This window comes from Hemitrygon akajei, chromosome 7 (assembly GCF_048418815.1).
Source record: "Hemitrygon akajei chromosome 7, sHemAka1.3, whole genome shotgun sequence".
Classification (NCBI taxonomy): Eukaryota; Metazoa; Chordata; class Chondrichthyes; order Myliobatiformes; family Dasyatidae; genus Hemitrygon; species Hemitrygon akajei.
This window is the reverse complement of record NC_133130.1, coordinates 160,598,133-160,624,514: the sequence shown is the minus strand read 5'-3', so window position 1 is coordinate 160,624,514 and position 26,382 is coordinate 160,598,133. Positions and strand designations below refer to the sequence as shown.

At 41.0% G+C, this 26,382-nt stretch overlaps 1 protein-coding gene across 1 annotated transcript; it reads right to left on the bottom strand.

Moving 5' to 3' along the window:
- Window positions 1-1,179: 1,179 nt before the first annotated feature.
- Window positions 1,180-26,207, bottom strand: gtf3c5 (general transcription factor IIIC, polypeptide 5). Its single transcript, XM_073052355.1, has 11 exons — window positions 25,892-26,207; window positions 24,781-25,006; window positions 22,891-23,089; window positions 16,734-16,929; window positions 15,986-16,090; window positions 12,596-12,710; window positions 10,678-10,758; window positions 5,511-5,608; window positions 4,093-4,175; window positions 3,483-3,625; window positions 1,180-1,751 (listed from the first exon to the last, which is right to left on the bottom strand). The coding sequence occupies exons 1-11, from the start codon at window positions 26,105-26,107 to the stop codon at window positions 1,603-1,605; spliced, it is 1,611 nt and encodes a 536-aa protein (XP_072908456.1). The 5' UTR covers window positions 26,108-26,207; the 3' UTR covers window positions 1,180-1,602.
- Window positions 26,208-26,382: the final 175 nt, after the last annotated feature.

Below are 26,382 nucleotides of genomic sequence, written 5' to 3'. Positions count from 1 at the left end.
CAAATTAGAGAGAGTACAGTGGAGATTTACTAGAACGTTACCTGGGTTTCAGCACCTAAGTTACAGAGAAAGGTTGAACAAGTTAGGTCCTTATTCTTTGGAGCGTAGAAGGTTGAGGGGGGACTTGACAGGAGTATTTAAAATTATGAGGGGGATAGACAGAGTTGACATGGATAGGCTTTTTCCATTGAGAGCAGGAGAGATTCAAACAAGAGGACATGAGTTAAGAGGCAAAAGTTTAGGGGTAACACAAGTGGGAACTTCTTTACTCACAGAGTGGTAGCTGTGTGGAACGAACCAGTAGAAGTGGTAGAGGCTGGTTAGATTTTGTTATTTAAAAAAAAAATAATTGGATAGGTATATGGACAGGAAAGGAGTGGAGGGTTATGGGCTGAGTGCGGGTAGGTGGGACTAGGTGAGAGTAAGCGTTCGGCACGGACTAGAAGGGCCAAGATGGCCTGTTTCCGTGCTGTAATTGTTATATGGTTATTGGTATGAATTCATCAATGATTTGTTTGGTGATGTGACTGTGAGGAATGTCTATTCTTGTCTTTCATTTGCTGAGGTATGAATGCATTCTCTTCCAATCCACAGCCAAAGAATTTAACCTCAGGTTGAGTGAACCAAGATCTATGGATGTTACATGTGGATTGCAGGCTTACTGGAAGTTGCCATTTGTTTGCTGTATTAACTTCGGAGTGAGTGGGAAGAATCTTTGTCTCCAGTTTCCCATAGAGATAGTGGAAATTGAAAAGCACGGTTTTGCAAATGCTAGAAACTTGAAATAAAACCTGTAAATGCTGGAGAAGGCTGAAGTTGTTCTGATGGTGGAACCTTGCCTTCCCCTCCACTCGTTGAAACTCTTGCCCATCCGTGCCAGTTTCTGATGGTAGACACATTAGTGTGTTGGTGAAGGCACTCTGCTCCTTCTGGATCTCATTTGTATACAAAATAAAAGATGCACCAAATCGTGCAACCTAGCTTTGTTACCTGTGTCTGGAACTGATTCTGATGTCAACACAGTGGCCAGCAAGAGGAAGCTGGTCTTGGTGGATTAGCTGCCTATTGAAGTCTTAGTGGAGAATGGACATTCGCTGCAGGAGAAGTTATGAAGGATAAGATGTCACAGAGAACACCAGCCTGCAGCCCAGTACTCAACCATGCATTCTCACATCAAACTGTGGGAAGAAGTCTGATTTAATATTCTGTTACTAACTCATAAATACACGTGTTATTGAGCCTTCACATAATCACTTGCCTTCCTGTTTACATAATAGAGACACAGAGATGCTGCAGAGCAGCAAATTGGTTGCACACGTATCACCTGTGCAATTAAACACGTCCACATTTTGGTCACTTTCCAATAAACTGCCTTGGCAAGTAACTGTACAGTCAGTGAGTGTTGACCAATACCACCTCTGGCAGCTGCTTCTTCTATCAGACAGGTTGGCCCCAATGCAGCCTGCAACGGGAACATAAGACCCTGCTGAACAAGGTCTCAAACAGTCCAAGCAAAACCACCATCCTTTGTCAGTATTTTCAGTAAAACATAATCAGTGTTACTCTACTAAGCCCTGTAACTGAGTCCAGCTCACAACTAAATTACATATAATCAAGAATTTCAGTCTCCATTTCATTTTCGCTTCCCTCTGATGGTGCATACTCTTCCTCCTCATCTTCCTCCTCCTCCTCCTCCTCAGCAGACTCATACTCTTTTGTGACTGATGGCTTCTTCCTCAAAGAGGTTGAAACTGAACCATGAAAGAAAACAAAATGATGAAGAAAGGCAATGTCAGTTTCATAGTGTCACAGTTTCCAGTTTACCAGAGGATAACACACCCTAGCACACCCACCCACCATCTTGTCAAAAGTTGCAGATGGAAAGTATAACTTTCAAATGGTGAAACTTACAAAAAGTTCAACTTTCAATACAGGTGCACTAGAGATTTAACTGGTTAAGATCACCCCTTCACATTAGTACAACTATGGAACACGTCCCAATACACCTGCAGACAGAAGATGTTCAGGATGTTATAAAATTCCCAGATGCATTCCAGCTCAGACACGAGATGTTCCCCAAGATACTGGCAAAAGCTTCCATGTTTCAGTTGGCTTAAGATTCAGATGGATGTCACCGAATTCTAAGATTCCTGTTTTACACGGGGTTGTGGATAACAATGCCTCTCCTGGGGAATGGATGCAAAGAGCTGCAGCAACAAATGACAGTATGATTTGAGACGGCACGAGATGTGTCATGAGTTGAGGAAGGTAGTGTGAGGAAGAGACACTGACGTGAGCAGCACCCCTGCGTTGAAGTGCCAGGCTAAGACTTCTAGTTTAAACGTTGCAGTAGAACTTGAAAATCATTCTTTTAAATCCATATTGACAATGCTGCCCAATAATCCCAACACTGAATCTTCGAAGGGTTATGAACACAGACTTTCATCCTTTCAGATAGTCAGAGCTGTATGGTAAAACATCATATTATGAAGTTCCAGATCTCAAAAAGTGAAACATATCCTGGAGCCTCCTTTCCCTTTCTGTTGTAACAGAACATCCATATCTATTTTATTTATTGGTTTTCTATATTAAAACAATATAATGAAGTTTCACACCATCTCCTTTTTAATACAAGGTACTCACGTTTAAGTCTTTGCTCTGATTTCTTATTTTTAAACTTTGTTCAAATGCAGCGAACCTCCAAGAGAATCACAACCTTGTCGTGGTTTGGAGGCTTGCGTGCCTCAATGACCCGGAGAGCTACGCTGGCTGGAGTCAGGGCTTAATGATTTGACTCTTAGTAGAGTCACCCACACCAAACGGGTCAAAGGGCAGAGGACAGACTAAGAGTGGTCCACTGGTCCTCCAAGTTCCGGGGGGGGGGGGGGGGGGGGGGGTCAGCTCAGGGTTAACAACCCCGACTGGCAAAACAGAATTATTTTGGAAGCAGCAATGAAGAATCCTTCTACATCATTGTGTGATGGTATTCCTGAGACTCCAACTGGGAACTGCATGGCTGCCCCTGAAAATAGACCCAGTAGAGAAGACGAGCTAGGACAAACAGAGATGGAGGACCTTCTTTGTTGCCCTAAACGCCATTGGCGTAACAAGCAGCAAGTAAATAAGTGCACCGAAGAACAATTATGCATGCAATTCAGTAAGTAAAATCTAGTCGCAGGTTCTCAAGTAAAGTTCACTAGCTCCCCAATAAAATATACAGGAAATGAAGCAGAGAATATTAACAAAATTGCATCCAGGTATAAGGAGGGAAGAATCACTGGCTCTGCTGTGAAGGGGGAGAGGCTGTTGGGTGAATGTTGTCACAATAAATTAAAGACTTTAAACAGGATGGATAAATTTAATCCAAGTCACAGCAGAGAAGGAAATGGAGGATGGAGGTTGAAGCAGAGAAAGAAACAAAGTCAGACTGACCAGCAGAAAAAGATTCTGATTTTTCTTTTTAGTGTAGGTACTGCCCTCACCTGCTCGGTTCTTGCGACACATCTCTTTGATCATGTTAGACATCCGATCCCGGAGTTCATCACTGGTTTTGGGCAAACACCAGCCATCCCTCTCATTACAAGTGGTCTCTTTGCCTTTATTACGATGGATAATCTCTTTTAAACTGAAATGTCAGAAGGGAAGAAGTTTTAGGAATGAGATGACCATGGTTCCACACCTGTGATTCTTGAAAGGCTCTGGAAATTATGTAAGCTGCAACACAAAACTAAATTCTCCATTTCTATTGCTAAGGTTCCGCTGGAGGTTCCAGATCAGAATGTCTAGGCTGCGACAAACAAGTTGATTCCTGAGTCAGAAGGTCAAGGATTAAGTCCCAATCCAGAGATTTTGACTGATAAGAATTAAACTGAGGTCTCAATTATCTTCTAAGGTATAGGTATGTATAAAAGATGTGATGCCTTGAAAAACAATGGAGAATTTCTCCCTGATGCCCTGGCCAATATTTATCATAGAGACACTTCAGTTTTAATAGGCTGAATTCCCTCAGTCCTTCAACATCTCACCCATTCTTCCATTCTCAATTTATTCTCCACTGAAACTCCTTCTTACTCAAGTCCAATGAGTTAGTACCTCTCCACGTCCAAGTCACACAACTGGTAAAACATCTGTCGATAAGGTGGCAAAGTGTCCTCTCTGAAGATGTATGCCGACTCCTGGAATTGTGAAAATTGTAGAAATCAGGGTGATTACATCATAAAATGCATCCATTACATTCTGATACACTAACTGTCTGCTGGCAATGAGGCTGCTCAAATCTGTAGAGGGATGGATTTGGTAGGAAGGGACAATGGCAAGAATGGCTGAAATACAAAGACCACTGAAGCAACAAAACAAATTACAAGATGTGTGAATGAGAAGAGGCATTCAGTTAATCAATCCACACAACTGCGTACAAGTGTTCATCATGAAGCTCCTAGTGGTTATTCTTGCAGTCTGTTCATCTTGACTCGTTCTCACCTGTGTCCATCGGTTCAATGGTTCCATTTAATATCAGAGAATGTATACAACAAACAACCTGAAATTCTTACTCCCCACAGACCTCCTTTTTCTTTGGTAGTTGGTAGGGGGTTGACTTTTTTTATATAAAAAATTTCTTTTATGATGTATGACTTATCTTTAAATTTTTGATTACAGAGTGGTATACCTTTATGTGTTAAGCTACAACATTTTGATCAATTTTATTACAATATATGAATGTACACAAGTTATGTTCAGATGTATCTATGTGTTACACTCTGTAAATCTTGTTTTTTTTTCTTCTGAATAAAAATATTGTAAAAAGAAAGAAAGAAAGGCCTCCTCGAAACAAAAGAAAAACCCTAAGGAATGAATGACAGAAAAATAAAAGAACCCCAAAGCCCCCTGCCCCCCTCCCCCACATTCCAACAAAAAGCATCAGCATTCCCACCACCCAGCATGCAAGCAACAGCAAAGCCCCCAAAGGACCGTGGTCTACAGTACATCAAAGACCAACTGTTCACTCCAACATCCCACAGCCATCTCTGTCACTAATAAGGGAGAGACACATGCTATTTCAATATCAGAGTCAGTATGAAGCATTGTTCTTCACTTTGAGTTCCCTGACTCAAGAATCGGGGTGGGGGAGGGTAATTTTGATCACCGAGTGCAGAGCCCCCCGAAAGCAGCTCTCGCTGCCTTCAATGTTCCGGCTCCCACTAAACTTCAGTTTGCGACACTGGCGAGAATTTGTGTCCACAGGGCCGCGCAAGGCCACACCCCGAAGGCACTCGACTTCAGGCCAAACCTGGACATATCAAGATGCGGCCGTGCAGAACCACAGTTTGAGTGCCACTGTAGATCAAAGATCACGTAACTTTTTAGTAACTTCCTTTAGTATACACACAACTTTCCTAGTGATTCTCTCTGGTCTGTGTACTGTCTCTGAGCCACACATTTCATAATATATAGTTTTCTTTCAAAATACATTGAGCGAAATTCCCACATCTCCACTTTATTGCTAAACTTACTTTAAGCTTGTATCCAGATAGAGTTGATATTTTCCTCTGTGGGAAGTTGAGAACCTTAGAACCTTTTGTTAGATCCTGAATACTCACAACCTGGGGGGCTAAGATTTAGAAAGAATATCAAAATCACACATTTAATTAAAAAGCAATACAGATTCCATCATTTAAATCATTCACACATCATGCTCAGTTGCCCACACTGGGCAAACAGTGACTATCTGATATTAGCACAGATTTCAATTACAATGGTGTTACTTTCAAAGCACTAAGCAAGATGCTGTATTCCTGATAGCTTAATGAGTTACATGCTCTGTATTTGCCGATTTGAGTTAGAAACATAGAAAGCCTACAGCACAATACAGGCTCTTTGGCCCACAAAGCTGTGCCGAACATGTTCTTATTTTAGAAATTACCTAGGGTTACCCAAAGCCCTCTATTTTTCTAAGCTCCATGTACCTATCCAGCAGTCTCTTAAAAGACCCTATCGTATCCGCCTCCACCACCGTCTCCAGCAGCCCATTCCATGCACTCACCACTCTCTGAGTAAAAAACTTTCCCCTGACATCTCCTCTGTACCTACTTCCAAGCACCTTAAAACTGTGCCCTCTCGTGTTAGCCATACTAATTCTACCAACTTCAGCAGGTCAGGTCTCTGATTAATTTCATTCAGCTATTTGCTGACAATACTTGGTACTTTATATAAAACTTCAGTGCAGTAAAAAGGGCCTGGACACTTCACAGGACATCTTAAAGGAGGTTAGAGGTGCAGAAGTGTACAGGGAGGGAATTCCAGGGCTTAGTGCCAAGGCAATCAAAGGCACATTTGTCTCTGCTGGAGTAATTAAACTCCTGAATGTGCAAGAGGCTCAAGTTGGTCAGTTGCAGAGATTCCAGATGTTTATAAGGGCAAAGGAGTCATGAGAAGGTCCAGGGTGAGAGGGATTTAAACAAACTTCCACATCATCCAGCTCATTTTCATTAAAAAGAGTAGGTTCTAACAGGAGAAGATGCCTCATTCTCTTGAGTGGATACAAATAAATTAGAAGACATTACTTACAAGTTATAATGGCTGTAGCATGTTGCACTAAGAAGGTTTTTTTTAAAGAACAGTGGAACTGTAAAAGAGACTGCCAGACCATGAAATGGGTGCTAATTCACTGAATTATTTGTGCTACTGTTAACTACTTTCAGGTTGGGTTAAGATAATCTTGTACAAAAGAGGGGCAATGTAGGCAATTCAGAGCCTGGTTTTAATTACTTGATAAAGTTGTAGAGGAACGTGTCAGATATTTTCTCGCTAACAGGTTGGTGATGAAACGTATTCATACCCCAAGGCTGAGCTGCTCTTCACCCTGCAGATGCATGACTGTGACGTAGGATCCGGCTCAAACTGTCTCATCAATCTGCAGATGACACAACAGTGGTTGGCCAAGAAAGTTGATGAGACGGAGTACAGAGAGGAAGTGGAGCAGTTGGTGGATTGGTGTGAGAAGAACAACCTAAGCCCGAATGAGGAGAAGACAAAGGAAATCATTGTGGACCAGGAAGGTGCAGACAAACCATCCCCCTCTGCGAATACGTCCATGACTCCTTCGTAGAGTTAAGTGCACCAAGTTCCTGGGAGTTCACATCATGGATGACCTCACCTAGTCCCTTAATATCACCTCTCTGAACAAGAAGGAACACAGTACTCCACTACTGAAGAAGATTGAGGTGTGCAAGGCTCTCCCCATCTTAACTGTGTTTTACAGGAGCACCACTGAGTGCTTCCTGACAAGTTGCACTATCTGGTATGGGAGCAGTCGAGCACTGGACCTGAAGTCCCTACAAAGGACCATGAGAACAGCTGAGAGGATCATAGGGGTCCATCAGGAAAATTTATCAGGAGCTCTGCATATTCAGGGCCCTTAAGAATCCCACCATTCATCCAGCATCCTCTTTGACTTTCTACCATCGGGCAGGAGAATATAATGCATAAAAACAAGAATGGTCAGGATGAGAAACAGTGCTTTTCCCCAGGCGAATAGGCTTTGGAATTGCCAGCTGCATCACATTCAAAGTGTCACTGGTTAATTTGTTATGTATCTTACAATATTTAATATTAATGCACTTCAGTTTGTTATTTGTGTGTGATTCATCTGTAGATTTTATCCTTACCTTCATAAGTTAACATGTGTCATGTGCTTTATAACCTGGTTTGAAGAAGAGTTATCTTGTTTCTATATACATTATATACTGTTACGAATGTGGAGCAACTCTGAGGGGCCGAAGGGTGCAAAGTCGCCCCCTCCTTTTTGAGAATCGCAGGATCGCTATTATTTCGGGTCTGAGACCCAGGAAATGAGAGAGATACACATCATGTCAATAATGAGAGAGACGCAGAATACACAAGGTTTGGAACGTCTCCTGACATAAGTGGAACGGAACCACTGATTACTGCTATTGTCTCTTGGAGAAGGAATTGTGTATTGAGTACTGTACTATTCATTGAAACCCCTCAGGGGACAACCAGAGTCGTCTGGTTGAGGGATTGCATCATCCCAACCTGATTGACATCTGAGACCCCGTGAGTGAGGATAAAAGACGGGTCTGGGGAACACCCCTTGGACACACCAGGAGAAACGCTAGAAATCCAGTGACAGCGTTTTACAGCAGAAGCCGGTGAGAGCTCGTGTGTGTCCTCCCTTGCCTGGGTGGCGGGCTCATCACGGAAGAACGGTTTAGCTAAAGGAGAGGTCATACTTGAACGGCCACAGCAACGAGACACCGACGGATCGAAATCATAAAGGAAGGTTGGCAAAGCACTTAGCCCATTGTAACTGTTCCCATTCTTATATCTCTCTCTCTCTCTCTCTCTCCAACAATTGCAACACAGCGACAAACAAATGACGGCAGCCTGTGTGAACTGAAGCGAACTTTAGATTTCCATCGGACAATTCATTATCCCCAGACAACGATAGAGCTTATTTCTTATTATTATTATACCCGCACTTTTAGGTTTAGTATTGACGACGTATATTATCTGTATATTTGCATTGATATTATTTTTGTGTATTTTTGCTAATAAATACTGTTAAAAATAGTATCACCAGACTCCAACGGACGCCTCTATCTTTGCTGGTAAGTAACTCAGTTACGGGGTTCGTAACAATACGTTACATTCATGAATGTACTTAAATGACTTTCAGCTTCACTTGACTTGAATATCTGCCCGAGAAGTAACTTCGATCTGCTCCAATTTGCCTACCATCATAACTGTTCAACAACAGATGACATTTCATTGGCTCTTCACTCAACACTAGAACATCTGGACAGTAAAGTTGCAAGCATCAGGATGCTCTTCATTGACAAAGCTCAGCACTCAATACTATCATTCCTTCAAAACTGATCAATAAACTTCAAGACCTTGCACTCAATACTTCATGATGTGCAGACCCTAGTCGGTCCGGATTGGCAACAACATCTCCTCCATAACTTTCATCAGCACAGGTGCACCACAAACCTATGTGCTTAGCCTCTTGCTCTACTCGTTTTATACTTATGACTGTGAGGCTAAGCATAGCTCCAATGCCATATTTAAGTTTGCTGATGACGCCACTCCTGTTGGCCAAATCAAAGGTGGTGATGAATCAGCATATAGAAGGGAGACTGAAAATCAGGCGGACTGATGCCACAACAACTTGATGTCACTCAATGTCAGCAAGACAAAGGAGCTGGTTATTGATTTCAGGAGGAGGAAATCGGAGATCCATGGGCCAGTCCTCATACAGAGCTCGGAGGTAGAGAGGATCAGCAACTTTAAATTCCTCAGTGTTATAATTTCTGAGGATAGGTCTTGGGTCCAGCACATAAGTGCCATTACGAAGAAAGCACAGCAGCGCCTCTACTTTCGTAGAAGTTTGCAAAGATTCGGCATATCATCTAAAACTTTGACAAACTTATTAACATGTGTGGTGGAGATTATATTGACTGGTTGCATCATGGCCTGGCATGGAAACACCAATGCCCTTGAATGGAAAAGCCTACAAAAAATAATGGATACACCAGTCCATCACGGGTATAACCTTCCTCACCATTGAGCACATCTACGCAGAGTGTTGTCGCAGAAAAGCAGCATCCATCATCCAGACCATGCTCTCTTCTCGCTGCTCCCATCAGGAAGATACAGGAGCCTCAGGACTCACACCACTGGGTTCAGGATCAGTTATTATCCCTCAACCATCAGGCTCTTGAACCAGTGGAATAGCTTCACTCAACTTCACTCACCCCATCAGTGAACTGTTCCAACCATTGTTGTAATCTTCATCTCATGTTCTCGATATTTATTGGCTATTTATTTATTTATTATTTCTTTTTGTACTTGCACAGTTTGTTGTCCCTTGCACTCTGGTTATTTGTCCATGCTGCTGGGTACGGTGTTTCATTCATTCTATTGTGTTTCTTGTATTTACTGCGAATGCCCACAAGAGAATGAATCTCAAAGGTTCAAAGATCCAATTTAATGTCAGAGAAATGTATACAATATAAATCCTGAAATGCTTTTTCTTCGTAAACATCCACGAAAACAGAGAAGTGCCCCAAAGAATGAACACCAGTTAAACGTGAGAACCCCAAATTCCCTCCCCAGTTCCCCCCTCCTGTGTATAAGCGGCAGCAAGCAATGATCCCCCCACCCCCATCAGCAAAAAAAAGCGCATCAGGGTAGTATATGGCGACATATGTGCACTTTGATAATAAATTTACTTTGAACTAAATTGGCCTAGATTTTCTTAATATATAAAATCAAAACAGTAATGTTGAAAGTATGTATAATTTTGTGAAGACCAAAAATCAGAAGTAGCACTTCAGTTCAATGCCCTTTAATCAGAAAGCATAAGAGCTTGGTCACCCAGCACTGATGGGGAGCGTCCGGTCCAGTACGAAAAACTTTTACTTTTGTGCTTAGATTGGATTGGGCAAACCCTTTTAAAACAAATACACCAAGGCTCAACACTCAACACAGAGCCTTGTTACCTGATAGGATTCTAGCTATGGCTATGGTCAGTTTTAAATTTTAGATGCAAGATGATCTCTGAAGTCCATGGAATTGCAAATCATAACTTGTGTTGGAGTAACTGACCCAGAAACTCTTTTCCTCTCTCTCATTGCACTTGCATTTACTGACTCTTACCTGGCTTGCTGATGGTAATGGGCAGGCTGTAGTTAAATGTGCTGCGCTTTGCCTTCACTGGCATATCAGAGGGCATATAACCTGCAAAAAGAAAGATTATTAGATCTGTGTCCTCATTAACACTTAACCATGGAACTTCTATTTACTTCTTTGCCCTGTAGGCCTAATGGTGTATACTTTTCAGGAGCAGGTATGTAATGTTCTTTCATGAGACAGAAAGTTGCCAGATACTTGAGCAGAAAACACTAATAGGAAAGCTGCTTTGGCAGAGGCGCATTACTGAGGGCCCATAACACCAAGTGTGTTTCATCGTCAGTGGTACAGCTTTCAGAAAATATATCAAACCTAAACCATGGTTATCCACCCAGCCAAACGTAAAAGAAAATCACTAACTTCAGAGAGTGCACTGGAAGATGCGGGGTTGATTCACCAGAATGTTGCCTGGGATAGATCATTTCAACTACGAGCAGCGAGCAATAATGGGGATAAATAACGAGAAACCTTCATATTTAGCAGGGAATCTTTGCCCATAGGGCACAAGTTTCAGGGAAAGTGATAGGAGTTCCAGAAGATTTGAGGATAATATTTTTCACATCCACAGGATGTTGAGGCAGGTAGTTTGACAGCATTTAAAAAGACTGATGATAACTTGAAATTCCAAGTGCTGGGAAATGGAATTAATTAGACAAATACCAGTCGGACAACACGGACAGACTGAGCCAAAGGGCCTGTTTCCATGTAAGTCTACGAACATGGAAATATTAAAGATGACACATGTGGCAGCGTAGCATTCTTTCAGTGTGTACAAAAAGTAATGGATATAGTCCAGTCCATTACAGGAAAAGCCCTTTCCACAACCGAGCACATCTCCAAAGAGCACTGCCACAAGAAAGCAGCATCAATCATCACAGACCTCCACTTCCAGGTCATGCTCTTGTTGGAAGCCACTATATTTTAATACTTTTTATAAGGTGAATTCATTTAAGACTAAAGTTGTATTTTAATAAGTTGTACTTTTTTTTAAAACAAACTCATGTATTTTACACAGTATGTGGTGGTTTGTCCCCACTTCCTGGCAGAAAGCGGTATAATGGTTTATCAGCTTTCATTGACTAAGTATTAGCACATTACCCACATGATGTAATTATGCAATCACTGATTGGTTTAGTTCATCTAAGGAATTTTTCTTATCTTAATTATAAAAATGATGGATTTTTCAGAAGCACCACCTTTTAACCCAACACTCTTTGCTGTTCATTCACTTCTCTCCTAGTTTTTCTTAGCTCTTTATTTAGTGTGCTTAGTATCTGTATGTTTGTTTATACTTTAAAATAAACAATCATTAAGAATAGAGACTGCCTTTCATTCTTAAATCCTGGAAGAACTTTAAGGATCAAAAAATAAACATAGGTACAACACTCTGTTTTCACTGTTGTCATCAGGAAGGAGATACAAGAGCTTTAGGTCCCATGCCACCAGGTTCAGGAACAGTTATTACCCTTCAACCATCAGACTCCTGAACCAGTGTGGACACCTTCACTCATTACTACAATGAACTAATCAATGAACACAACCTAGGGACTCTCTTTCAAGGACTCTACAACTCGTGTCTCAGTTTTATTTACTTATTTATTTTCATTATTACTTGTTTCATTTTGTATTTGCACAATTTGCCAGTCTTTGCTTGTGTGTGAATGCCTGCAAGAAAATGGACGTCAGGATAGTATTTGATGGTGAAATATACTTTGATAATACAATTAATTTTGAACTTTACTGACTGTGAATTCAACCTAGTTTAGAAAGATAAAAAGGGGAAAGCAAGAACAAATATATATGGAAGTTTTCTTTTCTCATATTACATACGCTTTCCAAGTTTTGCTTTTTTTTTGCACTCAGCTTCTGTTTCCTCAATAGTTACCATGTTTCGTGCTGCAACGAAGTCTGAAATCCAACACTTGATAAATCTTTGCTTTGGGATCTTTTCTTGGGTCATATCCGAACCTTACCCAGAGACTTCGCCAGGGACCTGTAAGCTAAAGAGAATGGAAGAGAAAATGCAGAACGACCAGTTGTGTCCAGTAGATGTTCAGAGATAACGCTTCTGGAATAGAATGCACTATTGCTTTGCCAACTAAAGGTTCCACTGTGCAGACTAAAGCACAGGAACCTATGTTTTAAGAATATCAGCAGCAAGCTTATACTCTCTGTATGAAGCCAGTTCTGTTGGAAAGAACTGTAAAAATACTTTCTACCATAGCATCATTTCTCATTTTTTATAGAAGAATGTGTGTGAATGTGATTTACAAACATTCTTCCCCTCCTCAGCTAAACAAGAACCAGAGACCAATACCCAGCCATCCAATATGCTAAAGGATTTACGATGATCAACTCCCATAACTTATTCCCCTCCCCTTTCTTGATCTTTCTGTCTCCATCTCTGGAGACAGCTTATCTACCGATATCTACTATAAGCCTACAGACTCTCACAGCTACCTGGACTATTCCTCTTCCCACCCTGTCTCTTGCAAAAATGCTTCCCCTTCTCGCAATTCCTCCGCCTCTGCTCTCAGGATGAGGCTTTTCATTCCAGGATGAAGGAGATGTCTTTCTTTTTTAAACAAAGGGGCTTCCCTTCTTCCACCATCAACTCTGCTCTCAAACGCATCTCTCCCATTTCCCGCACATCTGCCCTCACCCCATCCGCCCACCACCCCACTCGGGATAGGGTTCCCCTTGTCCTCACCTACCACCCCACCAGCCTCCAGGTCCAATGTATAATTCTCCATAACTTCCACCACCTCCAACGGGATCCCACTACCAAGCACATCTTTCCCTCCCCCACCCCCTTCTGCTTTCCGCAGGGATCACTCCCTACGTGACTCCCTTGTCCTTTCATCCCCCCCCATCCCTTCCCACCGATCTCCCTCCTGGCACTTCAGGTTGGAGGAACAACACCTTATATACCGTCTGGGTAGCCTCCAACCTGATGGCATGAACATTGACTTCTCTAACTTTCGTTAATACCCCTCCTCCCCTTCTTCCCCATCCCTGATATATTTAGTTTTATCCCCCCCTCTTTTTTTCCCTTTCTTTCTCTCTCTCTGCCCATCACTCTGCCTGTTTTCCACCTTCCCCTGGTGCTTCCCTCCCCCCTTCTTGCTCCCTAGGCCTCCCGTCCCATGATCCCTTCCCTTCTCCAGCTCTGTATCCCTTTTGCCAATCACCTTTCCAGCTCTCAGCTTCACCCCACCCCTTCCGGTCTTCTCCTATCATTTCGGATTTCCCCCTCCCCCTCCCCCTCCTACTTTCAAATCTCTTACTATCTTTCCTTTCAGTTAGTCCTGACGAAGGGTCTTGACCCAAATCGTCGACAGTGCTTCTTCCTATAGATGCTGCCTGGCCTGCTGCGTTCCACCAGCATTTTGTGTGTGTTGCTCCCAGAACTTATTAATGCTCAGCACCATCCCTATCAAAAACCCAGAGCAATGACCCTTAAGTGCGTACACTCACGTACTCATTTTGATGCCAGGGTAAACCATGAGTCACACTGACTTATTACGGTCATTTAAACCTTCACTAAAACAGAGAACCCTGACAAATTTATCCAACTGCTTAGAAACATTCTTACAGGCAAACTAGTACTTCATTGAAATGACAGTCCTTTTGTGTGAACTTAATGCAGCATTTAATGGCAAATATTTACTTACTGGGGTTAGCAAACACTGCTACAATCTGTAACTTACATTGATGACCCCAGTTAAGCATTGTTCAGCCTGGTGAACTAGCTCAGGAATCGAGTACACTGGTCAATGCCCAGGACCCGAGAGGCCAAGCAAGGCAGAGCTTTGAAAAGGCTCCACCAATCTCTGACAGATACACCTAGTACCATACTGAATGGTGCATTCACTTACTATTAGTTGTAATATGTATAAATGATTTCAATGAAAAGGGTTCCTTAAGGTTGTCATAACCAGGGGTGAGATGGGGACTCGGAGTGGGGATAACCTCTCACCACCTAATAATTGCTCCCAATGGCGTGCGTCCCAAAGAGCCTCTAACAACCAAATCCAGCTCCTGGCCTTGATGTGTGGCTTAGCTATTAAGCCTGGCAGAACCGTTTCCACTGACAGGAGAAGGGGCAAAGCTGGGTTACTGATGCCTTAAAAACTGTTGCTTTGGCAGATGGGGTTCCTCTGCCACGGTTGGCAGCTCATCCAGGAGAAGGAAAACTCTGGAGATGGAATCCCTGAGGCAGTCCTACGCAGTGTTCAACACTGACCGGCAACTACTGCGATGCTGCTGGTGTCAAATAGTATCGGTCTCTGCCGTTCCTTTAGATTCATCAGCTGCACAGAGAGGAGCAGCCTGCTCTCCGTATCATAGCACCCAGGCTTGCTTATCGACGTAGACAAGGCATAACATCCACGGTTGATCCCGACCAATGGAAGGCCTCCAAGATAGGCATGCAATCAGCAAGCTTAAAGACGGCACGAAAATTGGTGAAGTCATAATAAGCAAAGAAGGACGCCCAAGGACACAAATAAGCTGGAAAGTGGGGGCCAGCGATAGCAGACAGAATTTAATTCAGACAAGAGTGATATAATGTACTTTGTGGAAGTTAAATTCTGATAGGACATATAAATTGCAGGGACCTTTGGAGCTTTCATGTATAAAGAGACGTTGGGGTGCAAGTTTATAACTCACCTGATACAGATTGGGTAGCGGAAAAGGCATTTGATATGCATCCCTTCAAGGGCTGAGGAACTGACTACAAGAGTTTGGATGTCATTTTGCAACTAGTCAGAGCGTGAAGTTCTGTATAGTTCTGGTTGCCCCAATACAGGAAGGATGTGATAGCAATACAGAGAGAGTGGAGATGAAATTCACCAAGATGTTGCCTGCAATGGAGGGCGACAGTTATAAGGAGAGTGAAGGATGGATTAACTTGCACTGGAGGTTAAAGATTGACCTCAGAGGTTTACAAAACTATGAGGGACATAGACTTGAGATAGTGCAGCAGAATCAACAACTTGAATGACCAGGTTTGAGGTGAGAGGGGAGAAATTTTAAAGTAGATCTGATGGAGAAGTTTTTCATATAGAGAGTGAGAAATATCTGAAACCTGCTGCCAGGGGAGGTGATGGAAGCTGATACAATTACAGTGTAGAAGGGGTGCAGACGGGAACTGGGATAGGAAAAATACAGACGGATAAGAGCCTATTGTGGTCAAATGGAGTGAGCACAGAAAGGCATCAGGGTGGGTATGGATAAGGTGGGCTGAAACCAGGTTCAGTGCTGTAATACTCACCATGTAGTAGGCTACAAAAGGCAGCAGCAGCTTCAATTTCTCTGGATGGATATTAATATTTGACTTCACTGCATTTCGAGACCAAATGGGCCGAACTTCAAAGAGCTGAGGAGATCGATTTAGACAATGAGATTCTGTGTTCTGCCACTGTTGAGTACACTTCCGCATCTCATGCAACTCACAACACTATGTGCAGTACTGATAGAAACACCCCCTCAAGACAGAATTCACTCACTATCAGAAATATTCATCCTTTACATGTACATGTATAACTTATAATAACATTTTAATATTATACATCATTACAATAAAGAGTACATTATCAGTTTATAATTTCATGCCACAGAACTAAAAAGCTTGTATTTATATAGCCATATCCACACTTTTGACTATAGCAAGTTAAAAAGGTGACTAGCACATTTTCAAGGTCAATAAATACTGACTTTGCCAGGGATACCCCCATCCCATAAATGAAATAACAAGAGAAAATACATCAGGACTTTAGAAGTATTTTTAAATTGTCATCATAGTTATAGTGGAAGGGAAATGGCAGTTAATTTGCAAACAGTAAATTTGCACACACAACAATGCAATAATAACAAGATGATCTGGTCTTTAAAGTGATATTGAGGAATGTGATTTGCCATTTTCACCTAGGAAAACTTACCAACTCCATTAAAAAAGTTAACTTCAGCAATAATTTAAATAAACAACAATCAGCCACCTTAGGGATACATATACTGCTCACCGCTTTCAGTTCTTCTTCAGCTTTCCGGTCTACCACTTGAGTGTTAAATTTTCTCCAGTTCTGAACCGCAGCTTCAAGTGGCTGGGATGGGACCTCAGCATCGTCGAAATTCACAAATATGGCATTGTGTGGACGGCGGGCTCGGCCCAGACCGATCAAGTTCTCGTTGGACAGTTTTGGAGGGTGATAACCTTCCCTAGGAAAGAGAGGAAGAGGAAAAAGAATTGCTGCCAACTGGTTTTGCTCACTACATCTTACCATCTAGACATGGCACTGTTCTGCCAATAACAGACAAATGCCACAGAATCTAAAAATGAGATGCCAGATTCAAAATATGGCCAGTGTTAGGAAAAGCAAATGCTATAATTTTTAGACTTTGCAAATAAATGTATATTTACTAATAAAATGCAAAGTAGCTCACGATATAAACATTTTATAATCCAGTATGTCACAAAGCATCCTGTAACCATGCAATTTATTTTCTTAAGAAAGTGCTATGACATAAGGAAAATGCAGCAACCAAACTGCTCACTGGGATGTGCTGATCAATAGGAGGATAAGGATATGGCTTTAAAAACTAAGACAAAATATATCAATACAATAGATTTTGAGCAAAATCAGTTAAAGTAATATAAGAGATGCAACAATTTTATTTTTGGGATTGAAAATGATCAATGATTGGTAAGAATTGAACAAGCTGGAGCTCTTTGTTACAGAAAGTGAAATAGGATGAACAGATTAACAGAGTAGACAGAAAGGTCATATTTAGTCAAAAGTAAGGGCCTTCATACGAAAAGGAAAGGCAACCAAAAAGCTACTGATAGTTTCCCAAACGGCAAGTCAGCTTAACATCTGCCATTTCAGAAATTATCAGTGGCTATTCTTAGAGGTTTTAGTAGAGCACTTAAAAAATTCAAGGTAAGCAGTTGTATTTGATCAATGTATTGAAGTCCTTTGTAGAAGTTATATGCTGTGAATAAAGATAAAATGGTGGAAGTACGAGATTTAGATTTCCAGAGAGCAATTTTTATGATTATTGCAGAAAGTAAAAGCTTCTGGAGGTAACATTTTCCTGTGAAAAGATTAGCCAGCCTATAGGAAACACTGAGTAGACATAAATGAGTCTTCTGTGATTATGTTCCACTTTCTTTTAGTATGTGAGACCAATCGGCATTGGGGGAGTCAAATTTTTACAACTCATTACAATTACTTGGATGAAAGCACCTGAGGTTTGGTAACTGAATTTTTACATGAAATGCAAAAGAAATTAAGTTGTGAAGAGGATATGTGATGGCCACATAGGAGTATGAACAGCTTAAGTCAGTGGGCAAAGAACATTATGCAAAAAATGTGAAATTATCCATTTTGACAGGAAAATTAAAAAGGATCATATTATCAAAATAATGAGAGACTGCAGATGCTGAGGAGTTTGGGTGTCCTTGCACATAATTCACAGAAGTCTGGTATAAAGAACAGCAGGTCAAGTTAACAGAATGTTATTGCTTATTACTAGGGAACTGAAAACAAAAGTACATAGAACATAGAATAGTACAGTACAGCACAGGCCTTGTCTCCCATATAATCCCCCATCTTAATAGAAACTGTTGAAAAAGTAGGGAGGTTATTCTTCATTTACATTGGACATTGGAGAGACCACATCTTATATATTATGTATAGTATTGGTTTCCTTTTTAGAAGTGTGTTAATGGATTAAGCAGTTTAGAGAATGATTACTAGACTAATATCAAGAATGCAGGGGCAGGGATATGAGGAAAAGCTAAACTGACTAGGCTCGATTCTGAACGAGTCTTTAAGTGTGAGAAAGGACACCAATGAAAGATGCAAGATTCTTGGAGGTCTTGACAAAGTGGATTGCAGGGGATATTCCTCTTCAAGATTTAAGTTTGTTTAATTTCATTTCCAGTAAACAAGTGGGTCAGTGGGTGAATGTACTGATCAGCCTTACTGCTTGAGGAAAGTAACTGTTTTTGAATCTGATGGTCTTCGTTCGGACACTATGTACCCTCCTCCCTGATGGGAGTGGGATAAACAGTTCATGATGTTACAAGCCCTTTCTGTATATACATTGCCTATTAAAAGTACTCACCCACCCTTGGAAGTTTTCACTTTTTATTGTTTTACAACATTGAATCACAGTGGATTTAATTTGGCTTTTTTTATATTGATCAACAGAAAATGATTCTCACGTCAACTTGAAAACCAAGTGATCTAAATTAATTACAAAAATAAAACACAAAATAATTGGTTGCATAAGTATTCACCCCCTTTAATATGACATACCAAATCACCACTGTGCAGCCAATTGATTTTAGAAGTCACATAATTAGTTAAATGGAGATCACCTGTGTGCAGTTAAGGTGTTTCAATACACCTGTATCAGCAAGGTCCAACTGCTGGTGAGCAATGTTCCCTCTAATTTTTAGTAGTCAGTGTGCGCAAAAATCTTATGTTATGCAATTTTTTTCCTGTGACAAAAGTATGTGCGCACTGAATGCACACATGGCACAGTTTATGTAGGTTTACAAAATATTTGACATAAAACTGCACAGAATAACAACAAAATAACATACATATTTAAGTCACTCAGTTATTTTTTCTCTCTCCTGTCTTTGGCATTTATCCATTCTTTGTAAACTCTATCTAGACTAATAGAACTTCCATCCAATTGATAGCTTTTGATTCTCATTAACATATCCAAATGACATTCACCTAACGGTTTCTCAGCTTGTTTTTGAGTTGATTCATTAGGCTAAAACCTCGCTCACAGTCCGCACTAGACGCAAGAAAGATTCCCCCAATGTCCATCAACTGTGCAAGGTCGCAAAACTGTTCATTTTGAAGTACAAATGCCACCATTTGAGCAAAGTTTGAAATCAGTTTGGATTTAATTTTTTCTTGCACTGAAAATTTGAAATCATTAAACTGTCTAACTATTACAGTATTTTCAGCTAGAAAATCATGATATTTTAGACATAAGGCATTAACTTGTTCATTGCCAAATGTGAAGTCACAATCTGTAATTGCAGAGAAATCAAAAGCTGACCATTCTTGTACCTCATCTTCAGGAAACCTTTCTTCTAAATGAACACAAAGACTATTTATAAAAGTCAACAGTGAACTTGTATCTACTGTGATGTTTTCGGTGTAGCAGTTTCTACTATTTTGTTAAGCCATTCAACTTTAACAAATTTGCAGTTCTTTTGCACTTCACGCCGTTCGCTTCTTTTGAATTCGACATAGTGAATCAATATATTTTTCAATAAAAACTTAGTAAGCTATCTACAGGATTTGAAACAGACCTTCGTAAACTTTACGATATGAACACTGTCCGCCAAAGATGGCTGCCACCGTGATGCAGCTGTACAAACCGGAACAGGAAAGGTGAAGTGATGTAAATTAGTGGCGTGCATCGTGGTATTTGAAAAACCGACTAACTAGTTAAAAGAAACATTTAGCTAAAAGATTATTTTCAATAAGTATAATTACTAATTACTACATTATTTTAGGTAACTAACCTTTTGTGCGCACAATAATTTCCTTTGTGCGCTGGTTGAAAAACATGTCTGCGCGCGCACACAGCTTAGAGGGAACATAGCTGGTGAGTCAGAATCGTGGCAAAAACTACACCATGAAGACAAAAGAACACTCCAAGCAACTCTGCGAAAAGGTTATTGAAAAGCACAAGTCAGGAGATGGATACAAGAAAATTTCCAAGACACTGAATATCCCTTGGAGTACAGTTAAGTCAACCATCAAGAAATGAAAAGAATATGGCACCGCTGTAAATCTGCCTAGGACAGGCCGTCCTCAAAAACTGAGTGACCATGTAGGAAGGGGACTAGTGAGGGAGGCCACCAAGAGACCTATGACATCTTTGGAGGGAGTTATAAGCTTCAGTGGCTGACATGGGAGAGACTGCCCATACAACAACTGTTGCCTGGGTGCTTCACCAGTCACAGCTCAATAGAAAATGGCAAAGAGAAAGCCACTGTTGGGGAAAAAACCTGACAGGAAATCTTGGCTAGAGTTTGCCAGAAGGCATGTAGAAAAAACTCTGTAGTCAGTGAGGAGAAGGTTCTGTGGTCTGATTAAACCAAAATTGAGCTTTTTGGCCATTGGAGTAAACGCTATGTTTGGTGTAAGCCAAACACCACATATCATCAAAAACATATCACTCCTACTGTGAAGCATGGTGGTGGCTGCATCGTGCTGTGGGGATGCTTCACTGCAGCAGTCCCTGGAAGGCTTGTGAACGTAGAGGGTAAAATGAATGCATCAAAACACAGGGAAATTCTGGAGGAAAACCTGGTGCAGTCTGCAAGAGAACTGCGACTTGGGGAGATTTGTTTTCCAGCAAGACAATGACCCCAAGCATAAAGCCAAAACAACACAGGAATGGCTTAAAAACAACAAAGTTAATGCCCTGGAGTGGCCAAGTCAGAGTCCAAACCTCAGTCCAGTTGGGAATTTGTGGCTGGACTTAAAAGTGCTGTTCAGCCATGATCCCCATGCAATCTGACAGAGCTTGAGCATTTTTATGGGGGAAATCTGCAGTGTCCACATGTGCAAAACTAACAAGAGACCTATCCACACAGATTCAAAGCTGTAATTGCTATCAAAGGTGCATCTACAAAACACTGACTTGAAGAGGGTGAGTAATTATGTAATTATTATTTTGTGTTTAATCATTGTAATAAATTTAGACCAATTTGTAGAAATTTTTTTCCCACTTTGATATGGAAGAGTCTTCTGTTGATCAATGTCAAAAAAGCTAAATTAAATCAACTGCGATTCAATGTTGTAAAACAATAAAACATGAAAACTTCCAGGGGAGGGTGGTGGTGAAGGGTGAATGTCCTTGATGGTGTATAGGCTAGTGCGGTTGGTGTGTTAGGCAGTTTTGACTACCCATTCTTGTCTGCTGCAGTGCAGATTCCGTGCCATGCAGTGATGCAGCATGTCAGGATGTTCTCTACTGCACATCTATAGAATGAGGAGAGTATAGATGTGCACAACCCAGCTTTCTTCAGCCTCCTCAGAAAGTAGAGGCATTGGTGAGCTTTCCCGATTGTATAGAATGTGATCTGAGACCATAGGAGTTTGTGCAAGAAGTGCACTCCCAGCAGTTAGAAACTACTTAACAGTTTCCACTGCAGTGCCGCTGAGGAATGTGAGTGGTGCAAGTTTTCCTTAAGTCGATAATCATCTTTTGTCTTGTTGACATTGAAGAGACCATCTTCCTCTCTGTAGGCCATCTAATTGTCATTGGTGTTAATGAGTTAAGTTCATAATATTGGTAATCTATACCGATGCTCGGCCCGGAATATTGGCTTTTTATTCCTCTCCATTGATGCCACCTGACCTGCAGAGTTCCTCCAAAATTTTGCGTCTGACTTTCATCACCTGCAGAATCCACTGTTCCCTCTAAGCTGCGCGGGTGTGCAGCAATGCGATAACTGAAATGCTCCCACGCACGCAGCCTTTGTTGCTGCGCAGTTGGAATTTTCTTTCATATACAAAAGTTGTTTCCTCAAAAGTATCACAGCAATACAGTGATTTCAAACTTTTTGTTTCTGAGAAAGTTAAGACTGGTTCAATTAAGATGTTCACTGATATGTTGAATGTCGTGCTTAGAAATGCAGAATTTGAAGAACTGTCAATTCTCGTTGCCATTGTTGGAGCACTTCAAGCTTCTAGTGCCCACTGAGGACATGGATTCGGTCTTATGAATTGAATCAAATCAAAATTCGGAAGCAGGGTAGAAGTGAAACACTTGGATGACCTAATGAGGGTTAAGACGTACCTTTGATCTGGATGCAAAATTAATCTGGAGAGTGTTTATAGACAATGGATTTCTAATAAAGATAGATTATAAAAAGTTCATGAAAAGTTCTTTTTTGAACTTTATTTAATTATATTGTTCAATTAATAAGATCAAAAGTATGTAATTTTTCAATTTTCTATTTAAATATTCATAGTATGAAGATATTTTAAAAAATTGAAGTGCCGTGAAATTTTCAGACCATTAAAAAAAATTGCTGCTCAGAGCAACGATTGATTTGCACAGCTGTGTGTTTTTTTTTTAAAAAAAGAGGTAACATTGGCAGAATCTCTTGTGTTTATTATCTATACTGACCTGTGTTGGACTTCTGGTCGGTAGAAATAATCTACAGGATTATCTACACGGGAAAATAATGGAGGAGGGATGTAGAGTGGCAACTCCTGGTCAAAGAACTCTTTGTGTTCAGGCTTGCGGAGGATGACCTTGTCATACATGGACATCTGTGAGCCTTCTGTCGTATTGTGTAAGGCAAGAAATTGGAAATCAGACATACCTGTAAAACACAATCAGAAAACCCTTCAAGCAATGATTAGTGAAATAAAGTGAGTGTGTCTGTCAATGTGTATCATTTGACAGAGGAAGCAAGAGCTGGGTGATAGAAAATAATCCATTTACTTTGAAGTGTTCAGCACTGTATACAATAGATCAGGCTCATATGTAATAATCTCCAAGTGAAAATAAGGAAGAGTTGTGCTTAAAGTCTTGTAAATTATCAGTTAGATCTCAGTTGTATTCAGTTCAGGGTCCTACATTTTTAAAGTGTAACAAGAGTTTAGTAGTAAGTGATGTTTGATCATTGTTCTTGCAACAGAGAAGGATGAGGAGGTACTTAAAAGAAGTGCTTAAACCCTGACATTTGTAGACAAGAGCAGATAAAAAATGGTTTCAGCTGACATGACAGTCAGTTAACAGAGAACTCCCGACAATTAAATTGATGGCAAAAAAACTAAAGAAGATGAAGGGAATTGTTTTAACCTGGTGAGGCAAGATTCAGCAGATTCAACAGCAACATTCACAGGAAATTGGACAGGTATTTAAAAAGGAAACCATTTGCTGGCCTATGGGATAACAACAGGAGGTAGTGGGGCTATTACTTGGATAACTTTTTTTAAAGAACTGACATAGACTAAATACTCTTCACTGCAAAAAGGTGTAACAATATTCTAATCAAGAGAAAACCTGTAGATGCTGGAAATTCAAGCAACACACACAAAATGCTGGAGGAACTCAGCAGGCCAGGCAGCATCTATGGAAAAAATGTACAGTCGAGACCCTTTGGCAGGACTGCTGAATGCAAATTTCACCAGATTAATCTGTGAATGTTGCCTCCTTGAGACTGCCCAGGAAATTCAAGTCTAGCATTTTCTTATGGGGATTGGGGAAGAAAGTATTCTGCAGTTTATTTATTTTATTTAGAGATGCAGCATGGAATAGGCTCTTCTGGCCCTTTGAGCCATGCTGCCCAGCAATCCCTGATTTAACACTAGCCTAATCACAGAACAATTTACAATGATCAATTAACCAACAGTACAGCTTTGGACTGTGGGAAAAACCAAAGGACTCTGAGAAAACCCGCACATTCCACAAGAGGACGTACAGAGTCCTTACAGATGATGTCGGAATTGAACCCCAACACCTCAAGTTGTAACAGTGTCGCGCTAACTGCTATGCTACTGAGGTGCTCAGAGGGGCACCTTGAGAACTACATCCAGAGGAAGCAATGGATAAAACCAAAGGATTGTCATTTGTTAACATTTTTAGAATCTCAGCAGAACTGCAACCATTCAGGTATTTGTATAGTTACTCTTGCAGTGCAGGAAATGTGACAGACCCTTTGCACAAGCACCCACAAACAAAATTATGAGGATTGGCTAAAATTAATGTTAGTTTAGAGACACATAATGGTCAAACCAATGATCTTTCCTCAAAATAATGCCACAGAATCACACGTTTAAATCCAGCGCGAGCTTTTCCTTCTCCTCTCTCCACCTGCAAATGTCCCTTAGTCACCAAAGATTGTGATGCATCATCACATATTCTCCCCCCTCTTTCCTGTTCTCCCAAACTCCTGCATTATGGGCAATGCCAGACTGAAATTTGTTATGAACTGAATTTGTAGTTTTTACTTTCTTATTTATTCCGAAGACAACTATCTGAATCATATACAATCTAATAATGCATTACCCTGAAATTTGTAAGTGGTCCCAATGATTCCAAGAATTTCCATTTCGTATTTAACCTCTTCGCTCTCTCCTTCCTTTGAAGTTTCTTTTGCAGTAATTTTTCTCCTTCTCCTTTTGACCCTAAGTAGCATACTGGTTGAAGGGAAGCGGTTACCACACACAGGGTGGCAGTAAGGATCTTTTGGACGAAAGTGCAGTTCAAGCCTCCTGCATGGATCAGCATAAGCCTATTCCAAAATAAACAGATTTTCAAGGATTATTATCATAAACATTGGTTATACTTGTACAGCACATTTAGAAGATGAACGATTTCAAAATCAGAGAAGTTTAGTATAAAGGATGCTATTCTCAATGTCTAACAAACACTACACAACCTACGAACACGTGTTAAGTTCTCGTGATAAAATCCCCTGGTAAGTATTGGATGATATCCTGGGGAAAGCTGGGGAAGATGCCTGTTAATAAATCTCTGACCTTATGAGTTGTCAGCAACAAGCAAGGTCGAGAAGGAAAGTTTTGATTTATAAACAACTCTTTCTGGCTTTAGGCCACTTCACAGCACATCATATATTTTAAGTGTAGGATATCAGGTCTCTAATAGAACAACTTACATTTAATAATGACCAAATTATTTTAGTAATGTGTGACAAGTGACTAATACACTTGTTTGAAATAATGTTGTATTCCTCCTCCAATATTTTCCCCAGTGTGGATAACCCTATGGATTATTCCTGCCTACTAGAAATCCAGCCTTGGTTAGAATAAATGTTAAATACAAGACATTCTACAGATGCCGGAGGATCTGCTGAGTTTTTGCGTGTAACAGTGCATTCCTCCACGCGGTGGGACATTTTAGGGTCTCCTTGATGTGATAATAGGCTAGCTTTAGTAAATTCACCCGAGAGACAGGTTTGAAAGTACACTTCCCAATTCCGTGAATAGTTAGCCTTTATATGTGAGACTTGAACGGACGTAACCTAAACACGACAATCCTCATCCAGCTTGACTGGCAACGTAATCTTGTTACTAATCTGACGGAGGATAAACAATTGAAAGGTGGGTGGAGGGGAATGGAGAGACGACTAGAGGTTAGCGGCAGCTCACTAACTCACCCGGGAGACCCCCTCCTCCCCGCCCAGGGTCTCCAGCATCTTCAGCGGGTCGCGGACCAACCCAGGGTACTCAGCGCAAACCAGTCGCTTCTCGGCGTCAAAGTTGATCTTGACCGCCGTGGTCTGTGCACCCACAAATCTTGCAGAGCCCTGACCAGAGTTAGACTCCAACGCCTGTTCGGATTCCATCTCCACCGCCTGCTCGCCCGCCGCCATCGCGGCTTCCCGTCCTTCACTTAACTACGTCCGGCATACAAGCAGGAACAAATAATCATGCTATTGGTTCCGCTTCACATCAGATTCATAACTACGAAATAGTCTAATTATTAAATTTAGCATTCAAGAACATCGTGTGTTCAAGCTGTATCCCCAATAATTTTTTAATAGGCAAATATAAAATTTTATATACACACGTGTATATATTTATATCCTGAGGAAGGGTCTCAGCCCGAAACGTCAACTATACTGTACTCTTTTCCTGAATACTGCCC

What these genes read in the sequence shown, in the direction of transcription:
- gtf3c5 (XM_073052355.1), bottom strand. Translation starts at nt 26,107, where the DNA reads ATGGCGGCGGGCGAGCAGGCGGTGGAGATGGAATCCGAACAGGCGTTG. An exon ending in TGTGACTTGGACGTGGAGAG is followed by an intron (nt 3,626 to 4,092) that starts GTACTAACTCAT and finishes CTGACATTTCAG; the next exon opens with TTTAAAAGAGATTATCCATC. An exon ending in GTGTCGCAAGAACCGAGCAG is followed by an intron (nt 1,752 to 3,482) that starts GTGAGGGCAGTA and finishes TTCATGGTTCAG; the next exon opens with TTTCAACCTCTTTGAGGAAG.